At 37.3% G+C, this 23,174-nt stretch overlaps 6 protein-coding genes and 1 non-coding gene across 10 annotated transcripts; 3 read left to right on the top strand and 4 right to left on the bottom strand.

Annotated features, from left to right (window-relative positions):
• Positions 1-679: 679 nt before the first annotated feature.
• Positions 680-2,912, top strand: LOC132197723 (uncharacterized). The gene is made up of 6 exons (XM_059621213.1): positions 680-964; positions 1,028-1,198; positions 1,589-1,693; positions 1,812-1,973; positions 2,326-2,470; positions 2,545-2,912. Exons 1-6 carry the CDS (start codon positions 875-877, stop codon positions 2,577-2,579), a joined length of 708 nt encoding a protein of 235 aa, XP_059477196.1. The 5' UTR covers positions 680-874; the 3' UTR covers positions 2,580-2,912.
• A 1,067-nt stretch (positions 2,913-3,979) lies between these two features.
• On the top strand, positions 3,980-10,813 carry LOC132197417 (FAD-dependent oxidoreductase domain-containing protein 2-like). The gene is made up of 10 exons (XM_059620699.1): positions 3,980-4,162; positions 4,755-4,921; positions 6,416-6,567; positions 6,863-6,999; positions 7,059-7,173; positions 7,313-7,546; positions 8,153-8,316; positions 8,391-8,556; positions 9,034-9,275; positions 10,520-10,813. The coding sequence occupies exons 1-10, from the start codon at positions 3,994-3,996 to the stop codon at positions 10,777-10,779; spliced, it is 1,806 nt and encodes a 601-aa protein (XP_059476682.1). The 5' UTR covers positions 3,980-3,993; the 3' UTR covers positions 10,780-10,813.
• A 53-nt stretch (positions 10,814-10,866) lies between these two features.
• Positions 10,867-15,256, bottom strand: LOC132197662 (hatching enzyme 1.2). 4 transcript variants are annotated; one of them, XM_059621075.1, is made up of 7 exons: positions 15,099-15,256; positions 12,156-12,267; positions 11,888-12,085; positions 11,707-11,836; positions 11,452-11,648; positions 11,299-11,398; positions 10,867-11,111 (listed from the first exon to the last, which is right to left on the bottom strand). In XM_059621075.1, exons 2-7 carry the CDS (start codon positions 12,265-12,267, stop codon positions 10,934-10,936), a joined length of 915 nt encoding a protein of 304 aa, XP_059477058.1. In that variant the 5' UTR covers positions 15,099-15,256; the 3' UTR covers positions 10,867-10,933. The 4 variants fall into 4 exon arrangements, with proteins under 4 accessions (XP_059477058.1, XP_059477057.1, XP_059477060.1 ...); XM_059621074.1 differs by lacking the exon at positions 15,099-15,256 and adding an exon at positions 15,058-15,093; XM_059621077.1 differs by lacking the exon at positions 15,099-15,256 and adding an exon at positions 15,012-15,030.
• On the bottom strand, positions 12,903-13,016 carry Trnal-caa (transfer RNA leucine (anticodon CAA)). The gene is made up of 2 exons: positions 12,979-13,016; positions 12,903-12,948 (listed from the first exon to the last, which is right to left on the bottom strand). It is a non-coding gene; the product is annotated as a tRNA-Leu (tRNA).
• On the top strand, positions 13,240-21,045 carry LOC132197661 (mitochondrial thiamine pyrophosphate carrier-like). The gene is made up of 9 exons (XM_059621073.1): positions 13,240-13,397; positions 16,772-16,904; positions 16,982-17,140; positions 17,225-17,392; positions 17,665-17,824; positions 17,884-18,026; positions 18,076-19,698; positions 19,879-20,067; positions 20,786-21,045. Exons 2-7 carry the CDS (start codon positions 16,776-16,778, stop codon positions 18,253-18,255), a joined length of 939 nt encoding a protein of 312 aa, XP_059477056.1. The 5' UTR covers positions 13,240-13,397; positions 16,772-16,775; the 3' UTR covers positions 18,256-19,698; positions 19,879-20,067; positions 20,786-21,045.
• On the bottom strand, positions 18,846-21,577 carry LOC132197660 (putative gustatory receptor 28b). The gene is made up of 6 exons (XM_059621072.1): positions 21,168-21,577; positions 20,173-21,037; positions 19,606-20,115; positions 19,358-19,552; positions 19,213-19,302; positions 18,846-19,154 (listed from the first exon to the last, which is right to left on the bottom strand). The coding sequence occupies exons 2-6, from the start codon at positions 20,308-20,310 to the stop codon at positions 19,101-19,103; spliced, it is 987 nt and encodes a 328-aa protein (XP_059477055.1). The 5' UTR covers positions 20,311-21,037; positions 21,168-21,577; the 3' UTR covers positions 18,846-19,100.
• LOC132196283 (glutamate receptor 3-like) lies at positions 20,572-22,765 on the bottom strand. Its single transcript, XM_059618823.1, has 5 exons — positions 22,054-22,765; positions 21,690-21,985; positions 21,168-21,586; positions 20,795-21,037; positions 20,572-20,584 (listed from the first exon to the last, which is right to left on the bottom strand). Exons 1-5 carry the CDS (start codon positions 22,763-22,765, stop codon positions 20,572-20,574), a joined length of 1,683 nt encoding a protein of 560 aa, XP_059474806.1.
• Positions 22,766-23,174: the final 409 nt, after the last annotated feature.

Raw genomic sequence — 23,174 nt, forward strand, 5'->3', positions numbered from 1 at the left:
TTTATGAAGAGTAAAGTGTTTTAAAGGAACGTATCAAACTTTTCACAGGTTCTTATAATGTGACCTAATTATATGAATAAATATGAATTTTTATCTAATGTTGATTCATAAACACATTTGCAAATAAAAATCACTAATATTAACTATTAATTATTTTGTCCTAAAGTAGAACGCTGTTGAGACATTATTATAATTATGCACTTGTGCATTTTCCTTTACAAGTGTGTGCTCATTGCCTACATTTTCTTTATTCTACGGATCCAGTAGAGAGGGTTGCGAAGATAAAAAATCTGCAGGCGCAAGAGGAGTTCAAACGTGATCGAGTATTAGCGCGGCAGCAACGTGAGTTTCCTCAATAGCGGCGTCTCGCAGGTTGCATATGCTGAGATTTGTAGGGGCTCTATCTAACAAATTTACAAAGCGCAGTACAGGACCATATAAAAATTTTATATTAAATTCAGATTAAATTAAATGCACAATTTCCATGTTTCATGAATTTTTAAATATTCATTAATTTAATTAAAATAAGTGCATAGAATTTTAAAACATTTTTTACTGCACATTTTCTTGATTCTCTTGAGTTTTATTTTTTCAGGGGTCTTGTTTTTTTACTTGGTGACGGTGTGACAAGTTTACAACTAGCTTATAATAAGCAGCCTGGGAGTGAATTAAGCTGTGAAAAGGGAGCACTTTTGCTGAATAAAGGGGTCGTGAAGTGTTAGCTCGACCATTTGACAAGTGCTTTATTTACCCATCGCCATGGTGATTCAGAGCCGTGTGTGGAGGGCTTTGCTGCGGGAATTATTCGCTCCTTGTTGTCGAGGTGCACGTTCGAGTATTTTCCTCTTTTCTCTGCCTGTCACGGCGCCGAACAATGGGCTTGAAAAATGATCAGCAGCCGGCGGGATTCGCCTTCAAAAGCATGTACGAAGTTTTGCTGGACAATTTGCAAAAGTCACGAATGGTGAATTAATTTGCGCCGAGTCATTTGTCTGCAAGCTAACGAGATTATTTTCCCTTTCTGCAGAGCGTGCACTTGTACCGCATTATTTACATCGCGGAGCACAAGAACGAGAAGTCGGACGCCTTGGAATGCTTCTTGAAGTTGTGTCTCGAGCGCATCAATCAGGCTGCTGATGATGATTTGCTGTGCGCCTTGTTTATCCACTATTCCCAACACTTCATTCTCATGCTTGAGGTATTAGAAACAAATACTTTTTCGAATTAGCAAGTTTATTTTCAAGAACCATAATTATTAACCAAATAAAAAAATGATTTATATCATTTAAATTAATTCCAAAATATAATTTATTGTTGTATTTTAAAAACCATAGAAAAATGTCAAAGGTATCAAAGTAATTAATCGTAATTAATATCATTTTCAAATATTTTCATTTTTTGTTGTAATTTGATCTTTCGTATGCACTGCTTATGTTGATTGCATTCTGAAGCAGAGTCTGGATTTTATTTATTTGTTTGTTTATTTTGATTGGACGAAAGTTGATCCAGAAAACGTGCCTTCGTGATGAACTCGTTTCATTGCCTGAGGACCGTAATGATTGTATGATGAAATTTAATCCCGAACCAGGGGTCGGAAGAGGAGATTCTACGTCACCTGGCAATGCTCGTGGAGAACGCGGCGGCCAACTCGATCAACGCGATACACGTATTGATCATGTTGCGTGCCAACCAGGTAAACGCTGCTTTTTAACATCACGCGATTCCCAATCAATGATGCGCAAAATTGCTCCGTCTGTTTGACTGAACTGAAATTTGATCCGAATTTAATTGTTGGCGACCGACTTTGGCAGAGGCTGCTGGAGCCGCGCTGTTCTTGGCGCGTTTTGAAACTCAACTCGGAAGCAGAGGCGCAAATGTCCGGTCGGCGGATGAGCAGTGGCGAGCCGTGGCAGCAGGCGCGTATTTGCGTTGATAAACTGCACCGCCTGGCCGGCGTGTTGACAGCAACAGAAGTGAGAAAAATTAAGTTTTTTTTGTAATTTTTTTATTTTTAATTCCATTTAAAAAGGGTGAATATCTTATTTTCCTTTAAATTTTAATTAAAAAATATGTTCAATTCTAAATTTTTAACAAAAATTTTCTCCAAAATAAATCAATTTATACATCTTCAAAAGAAAGACACTTCAAGTCCAAGGTGAAATAGAGTTAATAAACAGGCATCATTATAGTTTGCTTTTTACCAAAAATTATTTTCTCTTTATTAGACGACAAGCGTTTTTCCTTAAATAAGCAGCATTATAAATCAATAAAATTTACAATTCCCAGAATTTTTTAAAAGAAATTCACATTTCTGCATTCTTACAGAGTGGCGTGAGTGGACCTTTGACGGAACAATCGATGATACCCGACACTGGAAACTTGAGGCAGGTGATCGCCACTGGTCTTCTTCAGAGAGACGTAGACTTTGCCCAACGACTCGCTCCAATCAGTAAAGTGTCGCATTACGATGGTATGATTCGACAATAACCAACATTTTTATATAAAGTAACTTTATTTTGATGTCTCTTTTGATTTTTAAACCAGACCACATTTGGCCACCTGAAGACCTAAATGAATAGCTTGACAATGGCAATTTTTAACTTCATCACTTCCAAGTAACAACTCGAAATCAAAATTAGAAATAAAAATTGTTTTACTTCTGAGCAAATTGAACAATAAAGTTATTTCCGATTGAAAACTGTTCGTTTAAACTTTATTCCCTGTGTTGACTTATTTAAATTGGTTTTGCGCTGGCGTTTGAATATTTTACCAAAGCACATATATATTATTTGAATTAGTATGGAAAGAGGAAAAAACTTCAAAAGGCAAAATAAAATAAACCTGCTGGGATCCGACTCGAACCGGCCCTTATAGTGGGGGTGGAAAGTGACGTCACCCTGTGTGATATTATGGCGGAGCGCGAATTTGAGTTGAGAGAGAGACCGCTCTGCTTTTTCCACATCCCATTGCTACTCCAGCCTCTGCGCAAAGCGGCCGCCTGGACGAGACGAGAGCAAAAGCACACTCCAGAACTCGTGTTCTTTTGTAAGTATGCATAATATGCAAAAGCTTTCATAATAACGTAAACCATAATATGTTTTTTAGAAAACTTTTTTATACAAAAATAAGTTTTTTTAGAGGTTTTACAGAAAAAAAACGCACACTTACAACTATATTTGGAGAAAAAAAATTAATTTTCATTTTTCAACACTTATTTAAATCAACAGAAAAAATTATTTTGGTCTCTGAAAAAATTTTCAATCGATTTAAGCTTACAAAGAGATGAAAACTATCAGATATATATCCTGTTTGTCACTCATTAAATGCGGATCAGTAAAAGACCACTTTTTCATTCTTTTTTCCAAACTCATTTGCTGCATGGATAACTGTCCTTTATGCGATTAAGGTTGTTTTTGGTGTGGGTCTCATATACGTTTTAATTGGATTACGCGCTTCCACAGAAACAGCACCATGCGGTGTGCATGTGAAATTTTCATCAGCGCAAATTTTAATTTACGACTCGGTCGGACGCTGAGTGGGATGAGGGATGTGTCATCGCTCACTCACTCCCGGCACTAATTAATTGTGTTTTGATCTCTGCCAGACTACTGGGCAGTTTAATCGGTCTGTTAATTGTTTTTTGTATGCAAACACTGATCACACTATCAAAACAAAAACCTGAAAATCGGAAGCATCAAAACTGCACTGGAAAAAGAATTTATTAATTGAGTTGGGATGTGTTTCATTTTATTTTGCTCCAAAACGTCAGTAAAAAATTTAATGAAGTGAGTTACCTAAATAATTTCCTTAATATTTTGAAATAATCTCTCATTTCACATAGATTTAATTTATTATCTAGAATTTTATATTTAAATTTGAAAGAAATCGCGATTAGAAACATCTTTATCAAAATTCTTCTGAAGAATTTACTCAGGAAAGTAAATTTGAATTTTTTTTCTTAAGTTTGTAGGAATGTACAGCTGCCGTCTTGCAATGACAATTCTCTTTTTGGCTTCGACACTGCGAGCCGTGATTCCTGCTGGCAGCATCAATTTGCACGATTACTGCATAATTGGAGCCGGACCGGCTGGCTTACAAATGGGCTACTTTTTGGAAAAATCCGGGCGCGATTACGTGATCTTGGAGCGTGCAGAAACGGCAGGTACGTTTGAAACATAAAAATATTGCGTGAATTTATTGAAGTATTAATTTACATACAATTAAAAAAAGCTCTGCGGGTTGTTGAAAGAAAAGATTTGTAAATTTTAGTTGTTAAGTTTTATTTAAATTGCTTAAAAAAATTTCCTTGCCCACTACATAGTAGTTTTGTTAATTCAATTTTGACCCATTTCATGTACATTAAGTTTTTTGGAGATAAATTAAAAAAATATTGCCTGCATTATAAAAAAAAAGGGAAAAATATATTTAAAGAGACAAAAAAGACAATCCAAACACATACTTAATGTCATACCTTTTGTTTGCAACGTCCCCATTCACATGTCCATGCGCAGGTAATAATTTTAGATAATTTTGACCGTCAGAGAGCAAACACGTAAACAAAGTCAGAATGGCGAGTGCGCGTCACCACCGACGCTTATTGAAAGAGAGCGAGTGGATCGTAAAATGACCAATTTTCTTTCCCCTGTGGAAAGCCGCCGACCACGATATTAATTACGCGGCCATATCGAACCCACGCACGGCATTAATCGACCCTCCTCAACTCAATGCTCTTTGCCGTCCTTCCGTGTCTGCAGGCAGTTTTTTCTCTCGATACCCACGGCACAGGGCGCTGATCTCCATCAACAAGAGGAGCACCGGCCGAAGAAACCGCGAATTTAATTCTAGACACGACTGGAACTCGCTGCTCTCCGACGATCCACGCCTTCTGTTCTCCCGATACTCGCAAGAATTCTTTCCAAAGGTAGGAGGAAAATATATATTTAATTTTTACATTACAAGCCAAAATATTCATTCCAAAATCTAAAATCAACAAAGCCCCTTTTGCTCCTCTGTAATTATAAAATTTTGTGCTTGATATTTTAATTTCATTAATATTTAAATTTAACCCTTTGTGAGCCTTCAAGATTTATGTTAATTTTTAACACATTTTTAACTTTGTTCAAACGCTAGGCATGAGAGAAAAAAATGTGGAGTTTAATTAAATTTGGTATAGCCTAAAAATGAGACCGTATAAGGCTAATTCTAAGCATATCTTTGGTTATTACTGTTTCTGAATAAAACATGAGCTCATTTAACTTTTTCTCTTAACTTGATCAGCGAACAAAGAACAGTAGGGTTAGTTAAGTTATCCAACCGTGAAATTTGATCTTAAAAGTACTGCCGCAGCAAATTTCCGCTCAGAAAGTTTGAGCGAAGGAGATCACAATTGTAGTCCTGCAGGCTAATTCAAATGCGTGTCTTTAATTAATTCTGCTTGATAACCCAATCCGACGGGCAGCGAGAGTGACGCAAGCGGCGGCCCTTATTATTTTAATGAACCGCAAGTTGTGCCTTTCCAGATTGAGCTGGATCCCCTGATATTTGCAACAAAGCAAAAGGGAGTGTGGGTGGTTGAAAGTTCCGATCTTATTAACTAAGCTCCGAGCAAGCTGACCACCGCGAGGAAACTGCCAGGGGTATGCAACCGGCACGACCGGCGTGTCCGGCGGGGCTGCATAAAGGTGATTAGCTGCAGGAGCCCCTAAATGGATTTTGAGCGAGCAGGGTGATGTCAGAAGAGCGACGACGACGGACCGTTCGTGACGCGCAATTGCTCCAGGGGATTAATCGCTGACGAGAAATTCTTGAAAACAACTTCAGACCCTCTTCTTCTCTATTGCATTTACAACAACGGTATTTCAAAAAGGGATTTCTGTTTTGGAACAATTTTCCATTCCAAAAGAACGAAAAGACGAATCTAAATGACAGCATAATCGACGTGGAAAAAAACGTGATTGATACAATTGCCAAAACCAATACACGTGCGGCCTGTCAATACCATTCGCTAACGATCAGTCTAACAAAATGTTCTCTGCTTGCAATTATTGCTGGTTAAACATTGAACGCAACTTTGGCGATCAATAAATTGTTATCATTAAAATCATTTATATAGTTTCCATTATTGAGTGGAGAACAAATAAATAAATAAATATACAAGAAAAATATAAAGGACCACAAGGCATGATTGAATTGAAAAACTTCAAGATCGCATCGAAGATTTCTATGTGATGTATTCAAAAATAAATAATTTTAGCATACATTTTTTAACTCAAACTGTGCATCAAAAAGGTGAAAATGTTTAATTTTATACAAAAAAATTCCAAATTAATTTTTGTTAGAATTTTTTTATTCCCCTAGCAACGTAATCAAATCACGAATTTTACTGATTTTTTCTACTGATTGTCCTCCCATGCAGGCAGATGACATGGTGCGGTATTTGAACGATTTCCAGCAACTGCTCGCGATTAAGGTGCACTTCAACACGACTGTCACGCAAATTCGTCGCCTCCCCCAAGACAAGACTTTTCTCATTTCAAGCCCTTCTGCTGAAGACAGCTATAAATGCCGGTAATGATCAGACGAAAACCTATTCTCTTACAATTAGTTCCAGCATATTATACAACTGCGAAAGGAAAAACAAAATCTACACTTAAATTTTTATCTTTGCAAAGAATTTGGTATAAATAAATTACTTAAAAGTAAAGAAAATCCTCTGAACATTTTGTTTTATATTCAAATTAATTTCTTTGAACATATCCTTTAAGACCGCTTGAACGATATAATAACTAAAGCCAGCAAGTCTCATACTTTTTATTTCTTAGTCAGAGAACAGCAAATTTTAATCAGTGAAATATCTCATTAGATGGGTAATAGTCGCAACTGGAATGTGGGTGCCTAACAATCCAAGCTTTCCCGGCTCGGAATTGCTGCAGACTTATGACAAAGTCTCCATCAGGCCGGAGGAATTTGAGGGACACAAAGTTTTAATCTTGGGCCGGGGTATTTAATGAATAAACTTGCAGAATTGTGGTCAACAGTGAAAGTGAATTGCTTTGCAGGGAATTCAGCTTTTGAGACGGCAAACCACATGTATGGTTCCACCGCACTCATCCACATGGTCGGCCGATCCAGGGCTAGACTTGCTTGGAGCACCCACTACGTCGGAGACCTCAGGTGCAAATTTTATTCATTATTTTTTAAGTCCTAAATATTTTATCCAGTTTTTGACAGAAATTTAAACATAATTTTAATTTTTTTTTATATATATTTAGAAATTCTTGACCCAAAAGACATATTTTTTTTAAATTTTCAGGGCAGTTAATAACAATTTGTTGGACACGTATCAGCTGAAATCCCTCGACGGGCTGCTAGAGGCAGACGTTGGCGGAATGACGCTGAGGAAAATAGGCGGCAAGTTTTGGGTGCGCTTCAACAGCTCCCTGGATATGGAAATGGCTAGCGACGCCGACAGCTTTGCCCTGCGTGATGGATACGACGACGTGATTTCTTGCCTCGGCTTCAAGTTTGACAAAACCATTTTTCACAGGTGAGATTGAAACATTATTTTCCGCATGAGAAATTTGAATGGAGTGGGTTGGCTGAGTCAATATTCAAGTTTACAATGAGCTGAAAAAGGATTAAAAACAACAATTCTAATTGTTCTTATAATTAGAAATTTTATGAAACTTTTTAATATCTTTTTACAATAACAATCTTAAATAAATCATTAATTTCATGTCTATTCATTAACCTTTTAATTGCATAATATATCAAATGAATGATAAAAATGTAAATTTTATTTATAAATTACCGGTCATAAATAGTTTTTGTTACACTGTATTATGTTTTTCGCAATTGATATTTTCCCTTTTCCATATAAAGTTTATTGAAAAAGTTATCTAGATAAATTTAGGGTTTTATCAAAACAAGCAAAAAATGATGTTGATTTTGACTTATAAATAAATATTTACAACAAAAATTGAAACAAATATTCTGCCCTTTTTTAAATTCTGAAAAATGGCCAAATTTCTATTTCTCCCAATTTAAATTAAACACGAAAATTTCAACTCCAAAATTATTAAATTTACTTAAACTGGACAAAACAGTTTTTGACGTTGGTTTCGGCTGATTTAAAATTCAATTTCCTTGGCAGCTCAACGCGTCCAGCCAGCTCTCGCCTCACGCCGAAATACCCAGCGATGAAATCGAATTACGAGTCGCAGAACATCCCCGGCCTGTTCTTTGCCGGCACCGTCAGCCACTCGCTTGACTTCCGTCGCTCGGCGGGCGGCTTCATCCACGGTTTTCGCTACACAGGTACAAATCTCGTTTGCTCTTGTGTCGCGACGAAATTGAATCACAAGACGCCGCCGTGTATTTTTTTCCCAAAGTTCGCACCCTGCACCGAATGCTCGAGTGGAAAAACCACGGCGCGCGGTGGCCGTCGCGGACGCAGCCGCTCAAGGAGCTGCTCAACACGGTGCTCATGAGGATCAACGAGGGCGCCGGGCCGTACCAAATGTTCGGCCAACTCACCGACCTTTATTTGTTCCACGGGTATGTTATTATGATGTGTAAACTTTTTACATTAGCAGAGAGAATGGGAGTTGACGAGAAATGAGATCTCTCGCTTTTTATTTTACGAGAGGTAAATGGGCTTTTCACCAAAAAGTTTATTAGCCCTGGAAAAGCTAGTTTATTTTTACTGCAACTTGAGTCCTCAAAATTAAAAGCGACGCCAGAGACCTTTTACTTTTCATTCTCATTTGAAACAGAAAAGAATACCCTGGGGGAAAATTCAGAATTTTAAAAATTCAATTTTATTATTATAAACAATGAAAGTTGAAAATTTTCTTTTAAATTTATGGAAGAAATTAAAAAATTTAGAGAATTTTATTAAATTTCTTAAATAAGGTTAAAACTCTCTGCGTTGTTTAAGATTGGGTTAAAAAATAGCATCTCTTTTGAGCTGAAATTTACAAATAATATTGATAAATTAAAAATTGTTTGTGTTCCTCTCGCCCTTTTTGAAAGGAACAATTCGGAGTTTACACTGCTGCACGAGTTTCCCGCCGCTCTGATTTCCCGCTTGTCCGATTACACTGGCCACTCCGCGGAAGGTCCAATACTGGTTTCCCTGTTGGAATACGGACCCGAATTCTCCGGCCCCGACAAAGACACTTTCCGCCCCGACAGAGCAATTGGAGACCCACTCGAAGCGCATCTCTCCAATTTCCTTCACCCCGTATTCTACTTTTACTCCCACGTCCCTTCAGGTAAGAGAATAAATTAACCCAAAGCCTTTGATCTTTCCCACAGCTTTCTCGGAAGTACCAAATTGTACCGCTTTACAATTTTTAAGGCTGATCATTATTTTCTTCAAGGGTCTTCTCCGACAGTATTGCAGTGTCGCTGCTGTACTCAAAAGAGGAGTTCTCATTCTCAATTTTAATTAACTGCGTGGGGTTTGAGAGCGTCGTAAAAAGCAGAGCCCGCAAATAATCCTCTGCATCGCGGGCTAATATCGACGACGTCAAATTGATTTTGTAAACCCACTGCGGAGTTTTAAAGCTCAACTTAAAGTTGGTCTAATGAAAGAGCTGCGGAAAATTATTGGCAACATAATGAGAAACTGGGTGTTATTTTTAATGTGCTTTTTATTGGCAAGTTACAAAGAACTTGCGAAAAAAGAGAAAAACGAAATTAACAGAGTTTAGTGTTTTTATGAGCTAAAAAAAAAAACTTGCGCTGACGTCCGCCTCTGATTTTATTTGATAATTTTATTCCAAAGCTCATGGCAATGAACTTTTAATAACTTTTTTAATGAGCATGCCAAAGACAAGCTCCAAACTTTTTTGCTTGTTTTTTTATCTATTTAGAAATAAATATTTCAGATTATTGAATTTTTCCTCAATTTACCTTGACGAGAGGTTTGTCACTCAATAGTATATCAGAGAATAATTTTTTTTTGCGGTTCATTTCTCACTGGAGAAGTGCGCGTGTGGTTTAATTTCTGCTCATAGCCTCTTAAAGACCGCAGGTACGATACACTTTAGCACCATAGGTTTCCCAATATCTGATATCTGTCTAGAAATTGAATAAATACCTGAAAGAGATAAAAATAGGCGATTCGTTGGACCAACACAAAACCTGCCTTCAGGGAGACTTGCGATTAGGTCATTTATACTGAACGGATCAAAGCGAATTATAATTAAATTCCCAAAAGTATTTTCAAATCTAAATTTCATTAAAATTTTCATTTTTTAGATTATGTTCATCAATGTTCATAATTAATTTAATTTTTATTTTTAGTGTTTAGTTTTTTTAAATATTTGTATTGAATCTTCTACTATTCTTTGTTACCAGAATATAATATCGTTCTGAATGCATTGCCTGAATTTTTCCAACAAAAGAGTATTATTTTCAGATTCTCCTTGTGTAGTTTTGATGTATTTTATTATTACTACGACTATGGATGTTTCTGAATATATGATCCCTATTGTGCTTCTTATTTTTACAGAGACCGACTGGCTGCAAGAAGACTTAAGCAATGGTGGAATTTTGCCGCGACCAGAAAAAATGCACCACGTGTTGGAAGACTTTCTGACACAATGGACTGCGCCCTCGACCCACGTCAATCCTCTGCGACGCTTCCTCGAGTCGTGCGTCAATGCGGAATTGAAGAGCGCGACTGAAAACGCGTGTTTTGTTGGCGAACTTGTTTCCAAAGGCGACCGTCCAACATGTGCCGATTTCCGGACACGCGGACATGGATTGTAAAACGTGATTGAAAAAATTCATTTCAAAATATTGAATTGCATGCAACGGAATTGGAAAATTAAAAACTTGAAAATTTTTAATAAAATACTTTACTTTTAAATTATTAAAAATTAAAATAGTAGTTTTATTAAATAAAAGGTATTGGCACATCACTTTACAGTCCAAGGTAGTTGCAAATGTTGTAGTACTTTCGTCTCAAAGCGGTCGATTTGTCCAGACAGCCGTAGAGATCGTTAATCTTAAGGCAGTCGGTTTTGCTGAGGCCGCGCCGCTGACCGAGTCGCGCTTTGCTGTTTTTCTTTGGGGTTATGGTCGCTCGACCTTTCCCAACGCTGGAAATTAAATAAAATTTTATCGGAAAATACAATTTGAATAAAATCAATTAAATCATGTGAAATAAAAAATTATCTGGAGTTAAATTAATAAAAAAAAAATGTTGCATTTGTAAGTATATAGTACAACTGATTAACTGAAATTCAATTATTAAAATGTAAAGGCTGTAAAAATAATTTTAAATACCTGAAGAAATATTTTCCGTAGTGCATTATGCTGTCATAGTCGTATTCAAAAGCGTAAGTTGTATTCTCCAAGCTCTGCTTATCAAAATTATTTCTAAACTCTGCAATTTTAATATAATCAAAGTTTTTTAGTAATTTCTTATCTAAAACGTACGTGGGATCACATTGTCAAGGCTGATTTTGACAAAGTCGTCGCGGTCCGCCCGCGACTGTTCGTGGAAGATGCCGAGCGCGTGCATCAGTTCGTGGAGAGCGCGGCCCTCGCCTCCGAGACAATTCGGCCCGTTTTCGTCTGGCGGCTGAAGGGACACGATTTGCGCACCTCCAAATTTGCCCACGTACGACCAGCAACTGAAAATGAATAATTTTAAAATTTATAATTTCACTCGATATAAATTGTATTATTCACCCTTTTGGGTACTTGATGGGCCAGATGAGGAGAAAGTCTTTTTTCTTTCCGTCCCAGGGCACGAATTTGACGCAGGTCATGAAGTTCAAAGTTCGAATCGCCGTGTAAATCGTTGCGTAATCGTCGGCCACTGAAAGGAAATCGATTTGACAAGCGTCTTTAGGGCATTTGATTTCTTTACTGTATAAAGGACTGATGACGTAAGGGACGGTGTTGTTGTCCCACAGTTTCTCAGGGAACACGTCCCAGCGGAGACCAACGCGCCAATAGTTGAACACCTCGTTGGTCAACGCCATGTCGCCCTGGAAGAGGCCAGGGGTCACCTCGGGGTCCTGCTCGCTGTCCAGCAGCGCCTCAAGGTCTTCCTGAGTCATTCGCACTAAACATTCACATTTTTTATTTATTAATTGATCTTGAAAAATTAAAATGTGTTGAAAAAAATCGTATACTTTGGTCAGGAACTGGCGGATCCTGTACATTAGGAACATGAGGAAGGACGCCAGCTATCGCAACTCCTATGGTAACGCTGAGAGTAACTTTCAATACACAGAGCTGCCACATCTGGAAATTCACAAATCAATTACATTATTTTTAATTTAGGAGTTCCATCATGTTAAGAAAAATTAAATCTTTTATAGTAAGTAAATAGTGGTTATAAATTAAATAAATAACAAAGAGCACTAATAAAAAGGGAAATAGAATTAACACAATATTGTATATTTAGTGATCTCACATCATTTTGTGTGCTTTAGGTTTTTCACTTCTTTATGGAGTAAAATCCGTTTTGTGTGAAAAAGTTTGTAATTATTTGAAAATTTGAGTTTGAATATTTATTAAATTTATTGGAATAATTGGGAATAATGTTTGAGAGAAGGTTGAACGGTAGATAATTTCCCAAGAAAAGTGCACAATAATTTTAAAAAATGATTATATAGTATTTGATACATTTTATTTTATTTTTTTGTTTTTTCTAGCTATTTCAGATAATAAAATTTGTTATTTTATATTATTGTATTATGTTGTACTAGGCAGTGTTTAATAAATTTCTGACGAATAGTGATATACATTATGCAGTTATATAATATATAACTGCTCTAAAAGTCGAAATATTATTTCGACTTTTAGATATTTCGACTTTTAGAGTTTCCTTGGTCTTTGCAATTCTATAATTTTTTTTACAATTTAATCAAAAAGTTTGTCAGAAGTGGGATTTGAACCCACGCCCTCTTACGAGGACCAGAACGCCCATCTCTCTTGTGAGAGAAGCTTTCGCTTGAGTCTGGCGCCTTAGACCGCTCGGCCATCCTGACATTGATGATCAGGAGGTGAAAAGTACAATATTTATAAGTTGAATCGCATTTTATGCAGAATCAGGATTGAAAGCACGTGTGACGTTATTTTGCCTTTGAAATTTGACATTTGAAATGATAATAAATGCAAAAAGTTCGCGAATTTTAGGTCGAAAGGAAGGTAATTTAGGCGAACGAAGTTTTGCCTGCAGGTGGCAGCACCATCCGAACCCATGTCGCAAGGCGTTTACGTTTTGGTTACGTGAGAATTTTACTACAGACAGTGCTCCGAAAACATGCGCGTAATTTCAGGGAAGCGGAAAACCAGCGGGTCCTAGTTTTGGTATTTGCACCCTGCCGAGGAACGAGATTTCGATCAAGACCGGACGAAACTACAGAAAGGTAAATCACGCAAAGATTTTGGTCTAAACTTTCCGAATTGGTAGTTCCGGTGTGGGGAAAAAGGCCAACCAAAAATTAGGCCAACCTTCTGCAGCTCGATGTAAACAAAGGAAGAATCTGGCAAGACCGGCTGGAGGTTGCAGTTAATTTGATTGTTTTCCTTCCGTCTTTCTTTTTCGCTTATCACCGTCAGTCTGAGTTTAGCCACTGATAAAAATTCTTGTTTTTATCCGGAGAATTTCTCCCTTTTATTAAATCAAGATAATGCATCAAGCATGCATAATTCTTCAGGTATCGATTTGGTGGAGCTGTTTGTTTTTGGATTTCTGATGAACACCGCGATCAGGGTTCCGTCCTGAATGTTCGTTTTGCTTTTGCCCGGCCAGGAATTGTGCTGACGTGACTGCGGTAAGGGTCGTTTTTTCGAACTGAGAAAAATAGATTCTTAAAATAGATTTATTTTCAAGTGGACCACGGGTATTTTTAAAAGGCGCTTCTCTTTGTTCTTCCGCGCCTCGCCTTTGTCACGTTCGCCGCAACCAGGACATTCTATATTTTCATTTAGGGAAAGGGAGATTTTTTATGAAAAGATTTTATAAACAAGAAAATAAATAAAATTTTAAAGAGCTTCATATTTTTTTTGTCAGTAAAAAAAATCCAGTAACGTGACGCGCGTATTTTTTTTTTCATAAAAAATTTCATCTGGAAACATTGTTTGATGATATTTATTTAATTTTCAAGTACATTATTATCTACTAACAGATAATGTTATTTTAAGATATCATTTTTTTTTTCATATGGCAACTTATTTAATAAAACTACGCAGATAATTATCTCATAAATATGGGCAGTTAAGAATTAATATTGAGCGATAAAAAAACAATTATAAAAAATGGCTTATTGCTTGTAAAAATTATTATGTGGAATTTCTTTCCAGCAATCAAAAGAACATTTAAAATAATATAGAATATCTTCAATTTGACTGGTGAATTTTGAAATTTCGTCTTCAGCAAAAGTAGGTGATTTTTTTAATTTTTCAATACCACCTGCACGACACTCTTGTTAAGAAATTGCATAAGCTCAAATTTTCCAGTGCAATTTACGCATATCCTTGACTAGCACTAGAAATCGAAAATTTTGGCACGTCAAAAGTCAATAGAAAATACCTTTAAAATACAATAGTACAATTAATCCCTTTGTAATTCAATTTAAGATTTATTTTCAAATTCAAACCCAGTCTTATTTCTATAGAAGTGGAATTTCAAGAAGATGATAAATAATATATTGCAATGCGCATTTTATTAATTTGTAAAAAAAGAAATCGCGCAAACTTTTTGATATATCCTATCTCGTCTTTTAAAGTTTATATCGTTTATATGAAAACAAAAATTAAAAACCGACTTCTTAGTCGGATTTTGCATACCTTTGAATTTTCAGTATGAAATCCATTATTGTTTAAAATATTTTACATATCAACTTGTTATATTGCAGTGTCATAAAAATTGCAATTTAGAAAAAAAAACAAAGCTTAAAAAGTGAGAACAAAATTGGTCCAGTTAATGAAAAGAATATTTGTTTTTTAATTTTAAAATTAAATAAAAAACTTCCGCATACTTTGCGTGGCTTGTTTTGTTGGTTTGTCAAAAGAAAGGAAAGGGACCTTGTGGGTGCAAAAGTGCATCTGGAAGAATCTGTCCTCACCTTGAGCAGCTCCAGCGCAGCCGAGTCGAAGGCGCAGACTGCCTTACCTGCTGACGGGCGGCGAGGCAGAGGTGGAAATCGCCGGCCGAGTTCATCAGCCCAGCCTGCCCGGTCCAGTTACCTTCCCGTGGCCTCTCTCTCTATCTCTCTCTCTCTCTCTCTCGCCGGTCATTCTCATTTGCGTAAATTATTAATCACCAACGAGCGAGAAATAAATTCTCCACGCGCCAAACTCGTTTTCGACTGAGCGGAAATTCTTCGGACGGTGTTTTTTTTTTCTTTTCAATTTTTTTTTTCGCTAATCGATCGTGGGCAGGTGGTGCACCCGTCGATTGCCAAAAGTGTTTTCACCGTTAGATCGAGCGAAAGATGACAAAGTGTGCGTTGAGTCGCCAGGTGCCAAACGCTGCTGGTACTCGCGCGCAAGGTCACGGATACTATTTTCAGTCGCACGTTTGCATAAATGTAAAAGAGCTTTGCACTTCCCAACTCCCAACTTCAGCAGCATTTATTTATTCTTCTAATTAAAGCTTCACGTGCTCACTGTTTCTCTTAAATTATTTTTATGGAAAACTTCAAAGTCTAGTTTTCTTTTTAAATTTTGCTATTTTAATATAATTTTTCAGGATTTAAAATAATTTCCATTACTTTTAATTAAATATTTTTTAATAACCATTGCTACACTAGTAGAGCTGAAGCCAAACTTTGTGCACATTAAATTTCTGACATTTCTGCTTCAAAAATTTTTTACTTTAAAAAATTAAATGTATAAAATTAGATTTATTTTTTCTTTCTTCAAATTTTGAATTTCAGCTTCAATTGACGCAACCGATTTTTTCTAGTTCTTAATTATTATACCAATATAATTTAAATATTTGAATTAATTACATATCACGGTCTGTAACTTTTTGTTTCTAAATCATTTTAGTTGCAATTTACTCATTTTTATATTCAAAGCTTTTTCTGTTAAAATTATAATTTCAGTTTGGTATTTCATTACATTTTCCCCTACAATTTTAAAATTTAATTTTCTTTTAAACATTGTTTATGCCAAATCCATAGGCATCCTGAAAAAATTAATCAAATAATTGAAGTGCAAATTCTCTGTTCTGTTTTTAAAGAAAAAAAGGAAATTCCTCTAATTAGTGTAGCACATTTAGTAGCATTCTTGAACAGTACCACGTATCACGTATGTGAATGTTAAGTGCACGCAGAATCTGCTGCAGAAGCACTTAATCGCCCAACGTTAATTAAAGAGCGAGTTCCGTTGATCGTCCTTGGCAGGTTGCGTCACAATGCCGTTTTGCACTTAAGTAATAAAACTTGCGTCTCGATCCATTATTATCTACTCAGGTTGTTTAGCTAGGCGCATTATTATTTTCAACGAGCGCGACATAGAAAAAATATGAAACCACATTTTACATGTGACCGACGCAATAGATTGATCCGGCGGCTTACCTGTTTCCCAGCGTTCGACTAAACGCAAAACTGCGTCGTAATTTTATTTGATATCTCCATTTCCCGCCTTGTTGAAAATTATCTCAAAACCTATCTTGCCAACTTCCTGTCTTATGTAAAAAAAATTAATCAAAAGTTTCGTAGTAATTTTTTTTTTAAATATTGGCGTTAATTTTATAAAAATTGATTTTGACAATTTTCTGGTTTTGTTTCAGCCAAATGGTTGGCTACAGCCCTAACAGCGAGCACCACTTGAGTGGGTCGCAGCTCGGAATCGCCGGGGCCACTAGTGGTGCTGTTTCGCGCGCCCTCACCCAACCTCTGGACGTTTTGAAGATCAGATTTCAGGTAAATAATTTTTTTTGACAGTTTATTCTTTAAGTATCAAAAAATGTAATGTTATTATTTTCTCCTCATTTTTTCAGCTGCAAGTTGAGCCCACTGCTGGTAGAATGACTAGCAAGTCAAAGTATAGCGGCGTCATCCAAGCCACCCGACTAGTGATTAGGGAGGAGGGCAGCAGTGCTCTGTGGAAGGGACACATTCCGGCACAAGGCCTTTCCTTGCTCTACGGCGCCTCGCAGGTAAAAATTTAGTATTTCATCAAAAGCAAAATACTGAATATTTTGTTTATAAATGTGGGATTCTCACTTTTTTTTTAATTTCAGTTCTATACTTACGAATTGTTCACACATTATGCTTGTGATCTGCAATACAACCCGGCCGCATTCTGGGTGCATTTCACTTGTGGTGCTTTGTCCGGTTGCAGCGCTTGCTTCCTAACAAACCCACTGGACGTGGTTAGAACAAGATTAATTGCCCAAGGTGAACCAAAGGTACGGAAACAAGCAGAAATAGAAAATATTTTGGGCCGGTAAAATAAAAAATAAATAATATCAAGCAAGAAAATATATTATTTTTAAATTAATTAATCTGAACTTTTAAGGTAATAATTATTTTAAGCTTGTAATAATTATTTAAATTTAGAAAAGAAAATGTCAAATCGAAACTTGAAAACGCTCTATATTTAAAATAAAAATGTTCGTCCTTTAAAAAAATCCAATTTGAGTAAAATTTGTCAACTAATGCTCTGTTTGTTTCAAAACAGATTTATAATGGCGTAATTTCTGCATTTACCGGAATCACCCGCAACGAGGGCCTCTTGGCCTTCTATAAAGGCCTCACGCCTTCGCTCATTCTGATCGCGCCGCAGATCGGAGCCGTCTTTGCTTGCTACGAGTTTTTCCACGACCTTTGGTGCGCCTCATGTAATGCAGACATTCTTGAAGCTTTGGTTTGTGTTGTGCTGACCTGATGCATTTCTCAGTGCCCAGAGCAGCCGGCTGGGCTCCCTTGATGTGTGGTGCGCTTGCCGGAGTTTGCTCCAAAACTGTGGTTTACCCTTTGGACCTGGCCAAGAAACGATTACAAGTCACTGGTTTTGAACACGCCAGGAAGGGTTTTGGAGAGGTGATTTCGACGGATCTTATGAAAAGTAGATTTTATTTGAAAATTCCAGGTTGTGATATTCAAAGGCCTGGGACATGTGCTGTGGAGAACAGCATCGAAAGAAGGTGTCCACGGTCTCTTCAAAGGTGTTTGGCCGAGCGTCTTAAAGGCCGCCTTAACCACAGGGTTGCAGTTGGCCGTTTATGAACAGACTTGCAACATGTTAATTCTCATGGCTCATCATCATTGAACCTGTCAATAACAATGTATGTTGATTCTTCGTTATTATGCCTATTTAAAATGGGCTGTTAGAAAAATAATCTCGATCATAGTTCATATTCAATACACTTTTTACAAATTGTTGGACTTTAGTCTTTGCAATAAGTGTGTATTAAGACTGACGCCTTTCCAACCAGTATGTGCAGTCCGAACTGAATTTCAATACCTATTTTAGTGTTCTTAAATTTCACTGGAAAAATATACATATTGACTTTGCAACAAAAGCAAATAAATTATAGTAAGGCCAATATATTAAAAACAAACGCTTTCAAAATCAATACATACATGTTTTTAGCAGATTGTAATTGTTTACTTGTTCAGCTGGCTCAGGTAAAATAAATAAAACGTTAAAAGATCTGTGAATAAATTGAAAATTATTATTTATCTTTTTTATGTGATAAACAAATGTTTGCTGAAAAAATTAAGGACAGTCTTCATTATTTTCACTCAATTTATTTATTGTTACATTGCGTTTACAATTCAATCCTATAACAATAATATAATTACTATGCTTTGCAATAATATTTATTAAACTTCATTATAATTGTCAAATAACTCGCGCCTTTCCACTAATATATGCAGGGGTCAATTAATTAACTTATATAACTTGTGTTGCTATAATTTTCAGGTATAATTATGCTTTTTTAGATAGGCTTTCCACTTAATTCTACCCGATTTGTTACCTAGTTTTTTACCCAACTTGGATGTATACCTAATTATACTATTCAATTTTATCCCTATCAAAGAGGCACATTTATTATTTTTTTTCTCAAACAAAATCAATGAAAACTTGTAATACAGAGAACAACTTACTTTTCACTTGTTCAACTGGCTCAGGATAAATAAATAAGATGTTACGGCTCCACAGATCTGCAAAATACATTTTTTAAATTTTATATACATGGAAAATAGGGAAAATAGTATTTACTGAAAAAAGTAAAGGTCGATCTACAGTGAAAAGTCCACAGGCCCAGAAACCGAGCTTTCTTGCTCTTACTTGAGACCCAAGTATTTGGAGCTGCAAAAATCTTCCATATATTGACTATATTTATTTAATTTTAATCTTGATCCACCTCTCGAAGGGCGTCTTGGTCCACAGTTTTCCTCAAAAGTCTGGCAGCTGCCTCGGCAGTGTTCTCAGCTTCCTCCCTGACCGCATCACACGCCACAGTAATCAAAGTCATTCTGACCAGACTGTCCAGGACAAGGAGAGCGTATCCGACGCAGGGACTTGCACCATTTCCGCTGTTCTTACTGCTGATGCACACCTTTAAAAAACTTTCTATTTAATTTTCCTATTCAGATTTCTGCTGTACGTTACCTGTAAGAACTGGACCGAGGAGTTCAGCAGGGTCAAGAAAAGGAAGGCGAGCTGGAAAAGCATGAAAACCGCCAGGCTCGAGTTTAATTCTTGGTAAGCATCTGCCAGATAAGCGTGGGCCTCTCTGATTCCCTCAATGCGAAGAGGGTCGAGTCCGTTTTTGTGCTCGATCACTTCACCCCAAGCCAATTTGGAATCGTGTTTCATCAATTTGCCGACGCTCAATTCTTCAAAACCGCCTAACTGCTTTTTCTTTTTGTTTCTCTTTTGCAGAGCGACCAGAGTGCCGTTTAGAGTTTTGTATCGACGCGTAATTTCCTGAACCAGACTGACGATGACTAGTTCGAGGATCAGGATGATCAGTCCAAGGGGCACCATGGACAAGTCCAAGTAGCCCCACGAAGAAAAAGCCCAGCTTGTTGCACCAACTCGCAGCAGCCACAAACCCACTCCTCCCAAAATGTAAGTTAGACCTGGACTTTTAGGTTCCTCGAACAAAACTTCATCAACCTTCAATTTCACATATATATTAAAAAATTGTTTCAAAATTTTGAAGTATTATGTTACCTTGGCCAAATATCGAACAAATTGAGTCATTGATTCACAACTGAAGCAGCAGTACCAGACCATTACAAGTGCAGTTAGGATGCTGGTGCACTTCAGCACAAAATCGGTCATTTCACTGGCAAGCTCACTGCTGTTCATTAAAATTGTGAAATTCTGCCAAAGATTCAAAATCGAACCAGAGCTCAAAAGTGCCAAGAACAGGAAACTGAGCAACTTTTAGGAGAGATGCAATAAAATAAAACTTAATGCTCATTCAAGTTAAACTCATATATTATACCTGAACAAATCTGGATTGCGCCAATTTGACATACTGCCCCGTTCCTTGAATTTCTTTAAAAGGTAAAATGCCTATTTTTTGCATAACATTCAAAATTGGCAAAATTTTGTTCAGATCCATTGCTAACGCAAAGGCCTAAAATGTATTAGCCGCACAAGTCAAATGAGCTTTTAATCTCTTTAAGTGTGCAAGGTTATTGATTATTCTGTCAGAGAAAAGCAAACTCTCTACGTGTTGAAATGACTTTTCCTTTCTATAATAGTATTATGCTAATATCGATCATCATTAATAATTTCTTTCAATTTCTGATCCAGCAATTTAAATGCATTTTCAAAGGCAAATGACACTGCTGCCAAGTTTAATCCGATGGCTAGGAAGGCAAAAGCGCCGGCAAGATTGTCCACTGCCAAGGGCGCATGCAGCGGCTTTTGCGACCCCGCGTAGCTCCTGTAGTCCGCTTGGTCGCCATATTTCCTCACGTCCCGCGCCTGCCACTCCTGCAGCAGACCGGCCTCTTGAAGCCGGCGCAGCTCAACGCTGGTCGCCCTTTGCAGAGGTAACCCTCTTCTCATCCCAATTGAAACAAACCTAAAATTTCATAATATAAGAATATTTATGAATTTTATAATTAAATTTAATCGATTTTTTTAAACTTATTATATAAATAAATTAAATTACTTTTAATAAAATCAATTCTTTTTTTAAATTTATAACATACCTCGTGGCCATGCAATCAGGAAGAGTGACCAAACTTCGCCTCGCAGGCGAAGACAAATATTCAGCGCCTGAAGGGTAGCCGTCGCTCAGCACGTGGACGAACACTCCGTACCCCCCCTTTTTGACGTTTTCTTCGACATCAGCCTCTGTTTTGGCCAGTTTGAATTTCCTGGCCAATTTTTTCCCCAAATCCGAATCAGACTGCTGCAGGTATATGAACATGTCTGTGTCAAGTCGGCCCCAGGTAACTTTGCTGTGGGCCATGTCTCGAATGGTTCGAAGAGGTGTCGCGGTCACCTGAGCCACCATCCAAGCCGACAACTCGCTGTTGTACAAGTTGGCGACAAAGAAGCAGCCCACGATCCAAGTGAAGAATAAAATCCGCTGCGACGTCCGCCTTGAAGGCTGCGGCCCAGATATCTTGAAAAAACACAAAAATATTTTTTAGTATTCCAATAATTGTCCAGTCTAAATAATAAAATCATTATTATTTTTAATAAATAAAACAATTTTTAATTTTTACCTGGGCCGCCAGTTGAATTGTCTGCAGTACGCAGAAGACAATTGATTTTTTCCGCGCTGCCGCCGCATAATAAAGTGACGTGTAAATGACAGCAATTATTGCGAACGACACCCAAGTAAATGGCCTGAGAGGTTTCAAAAGAGCGTCCCAGTTGCCCAGAATGCGCTTCGGAGCTGGTACGAGAAAAGTTAGGCAAACCATGGTGTATGGTGAGCTAAGTTGAAAGGCCTCGTAGTGGTCCTGGGCCAAGTACAGCATGGCCACGCCAATGTCTGCTTTTCCATAAGCAAGCTCGCCTTTTCAAGATAATTAATTATATAGTTTTGAAAATATATAATAAAACCATGTACATAATTACAAATACCTTTTAATCCGGTCCAGGCCCTTTTCCTCCTGTCAAAGTGCCCCCAAAGTTGGCCATCAAGGGGCTCGTGAAATTCCCACCGAAAGTTTAGCGCCTCGGCAAGCTCGCGGACAACTCTCATCTCAACCCCTCTCACAGACTTTTTCTCGGTGTAAACGGTGAATGGCGGATTTTTTAAGCCCACGACTTGAAGCATCCGTCCTTGCAGATTTACTCTTCCGTTTTCCCCAACTGCAATTCCCAGTTGCTTTGGCTTGCTGACCGAGTCGTACTTCAGAACGCTCAATTTGACGTCGAGGTACATTTCCTTTTCCACCACTTGCTGAAGGGTCCCGTTTGTGTCTGGCGTGGAGGTAAAAATTATGTACTTTCCCTCTCGGGGCAGATTTCTTGTAGCGAGGATGTGGACAATGTGACTCAAATTTTGGAACCAGATAATTATGTTCGGACATCCATCTTCAGTGGTGATGTGAGGAATAAGTCCGCTCCCGCGCTGGAAAATGTTGGCTGCGTTTTCTGGATCGTATATGGGGTGCAGGCAGTAGGAATTGCTGAAGCTTTTCAAATTGATGGTCCCGATGCCCTGCATCACTTCTACCGTATATTTGGGCCTCGGGACAAGTTTGAGTCCTGGTTTTGAGGGGCTATGTTCCTTTGAGGTCACAACTAAGGCTAATAAATTTGCAAGAGCAAATGCTCTGATAGAGAACATTTTTCATACTGAACCGCTCAAAGGGTATAGCATAATAGTACCGTCAATTAATTTTTGCTAAATATTGACAATTCATCAGAGTCTTGGTGCAGGTGTTCATTCCCATGTCAGTCAAAATATGTGAATTGGAGAGCGCTTCTGCAAAGAATATATTATTTTTCTCGGTCCGTTTGAAAGCATACACATTTAATTTGTAATCTAAAATTTATTCATATTGCCAATGCTCAATAATTCAGGATGAAATTTTAGACAAGTTTTTGCATTTAAATTTCAAACATTTGACATACAGAGTCCAGCTGCTTTTCTTGACAATCTAATAATTAATGTTTAAGGCCATAGCAACAAGGCATTCATTGTAGCTTCCTTAACGTTACGTACATCTTCATCAATCGTGTTTTATTTCTTGTGA

This window comes from Neocloeon triangulifer, unplaced genomic scaffold, assembly GCF_031216515.1.
Source record: "Neocloeon triangulifer isolate White Clay Creek 2 clone unplaced genomic scaffold, ASM3121651v1 ptg000012l, whole genome shotgun sequence".
NCBI lineage: Eukaryota > Metazoa > Arthropoda > Insecta > Ephemeroptera > Baetidae > Neocloeon > Neocloeon triangulifer.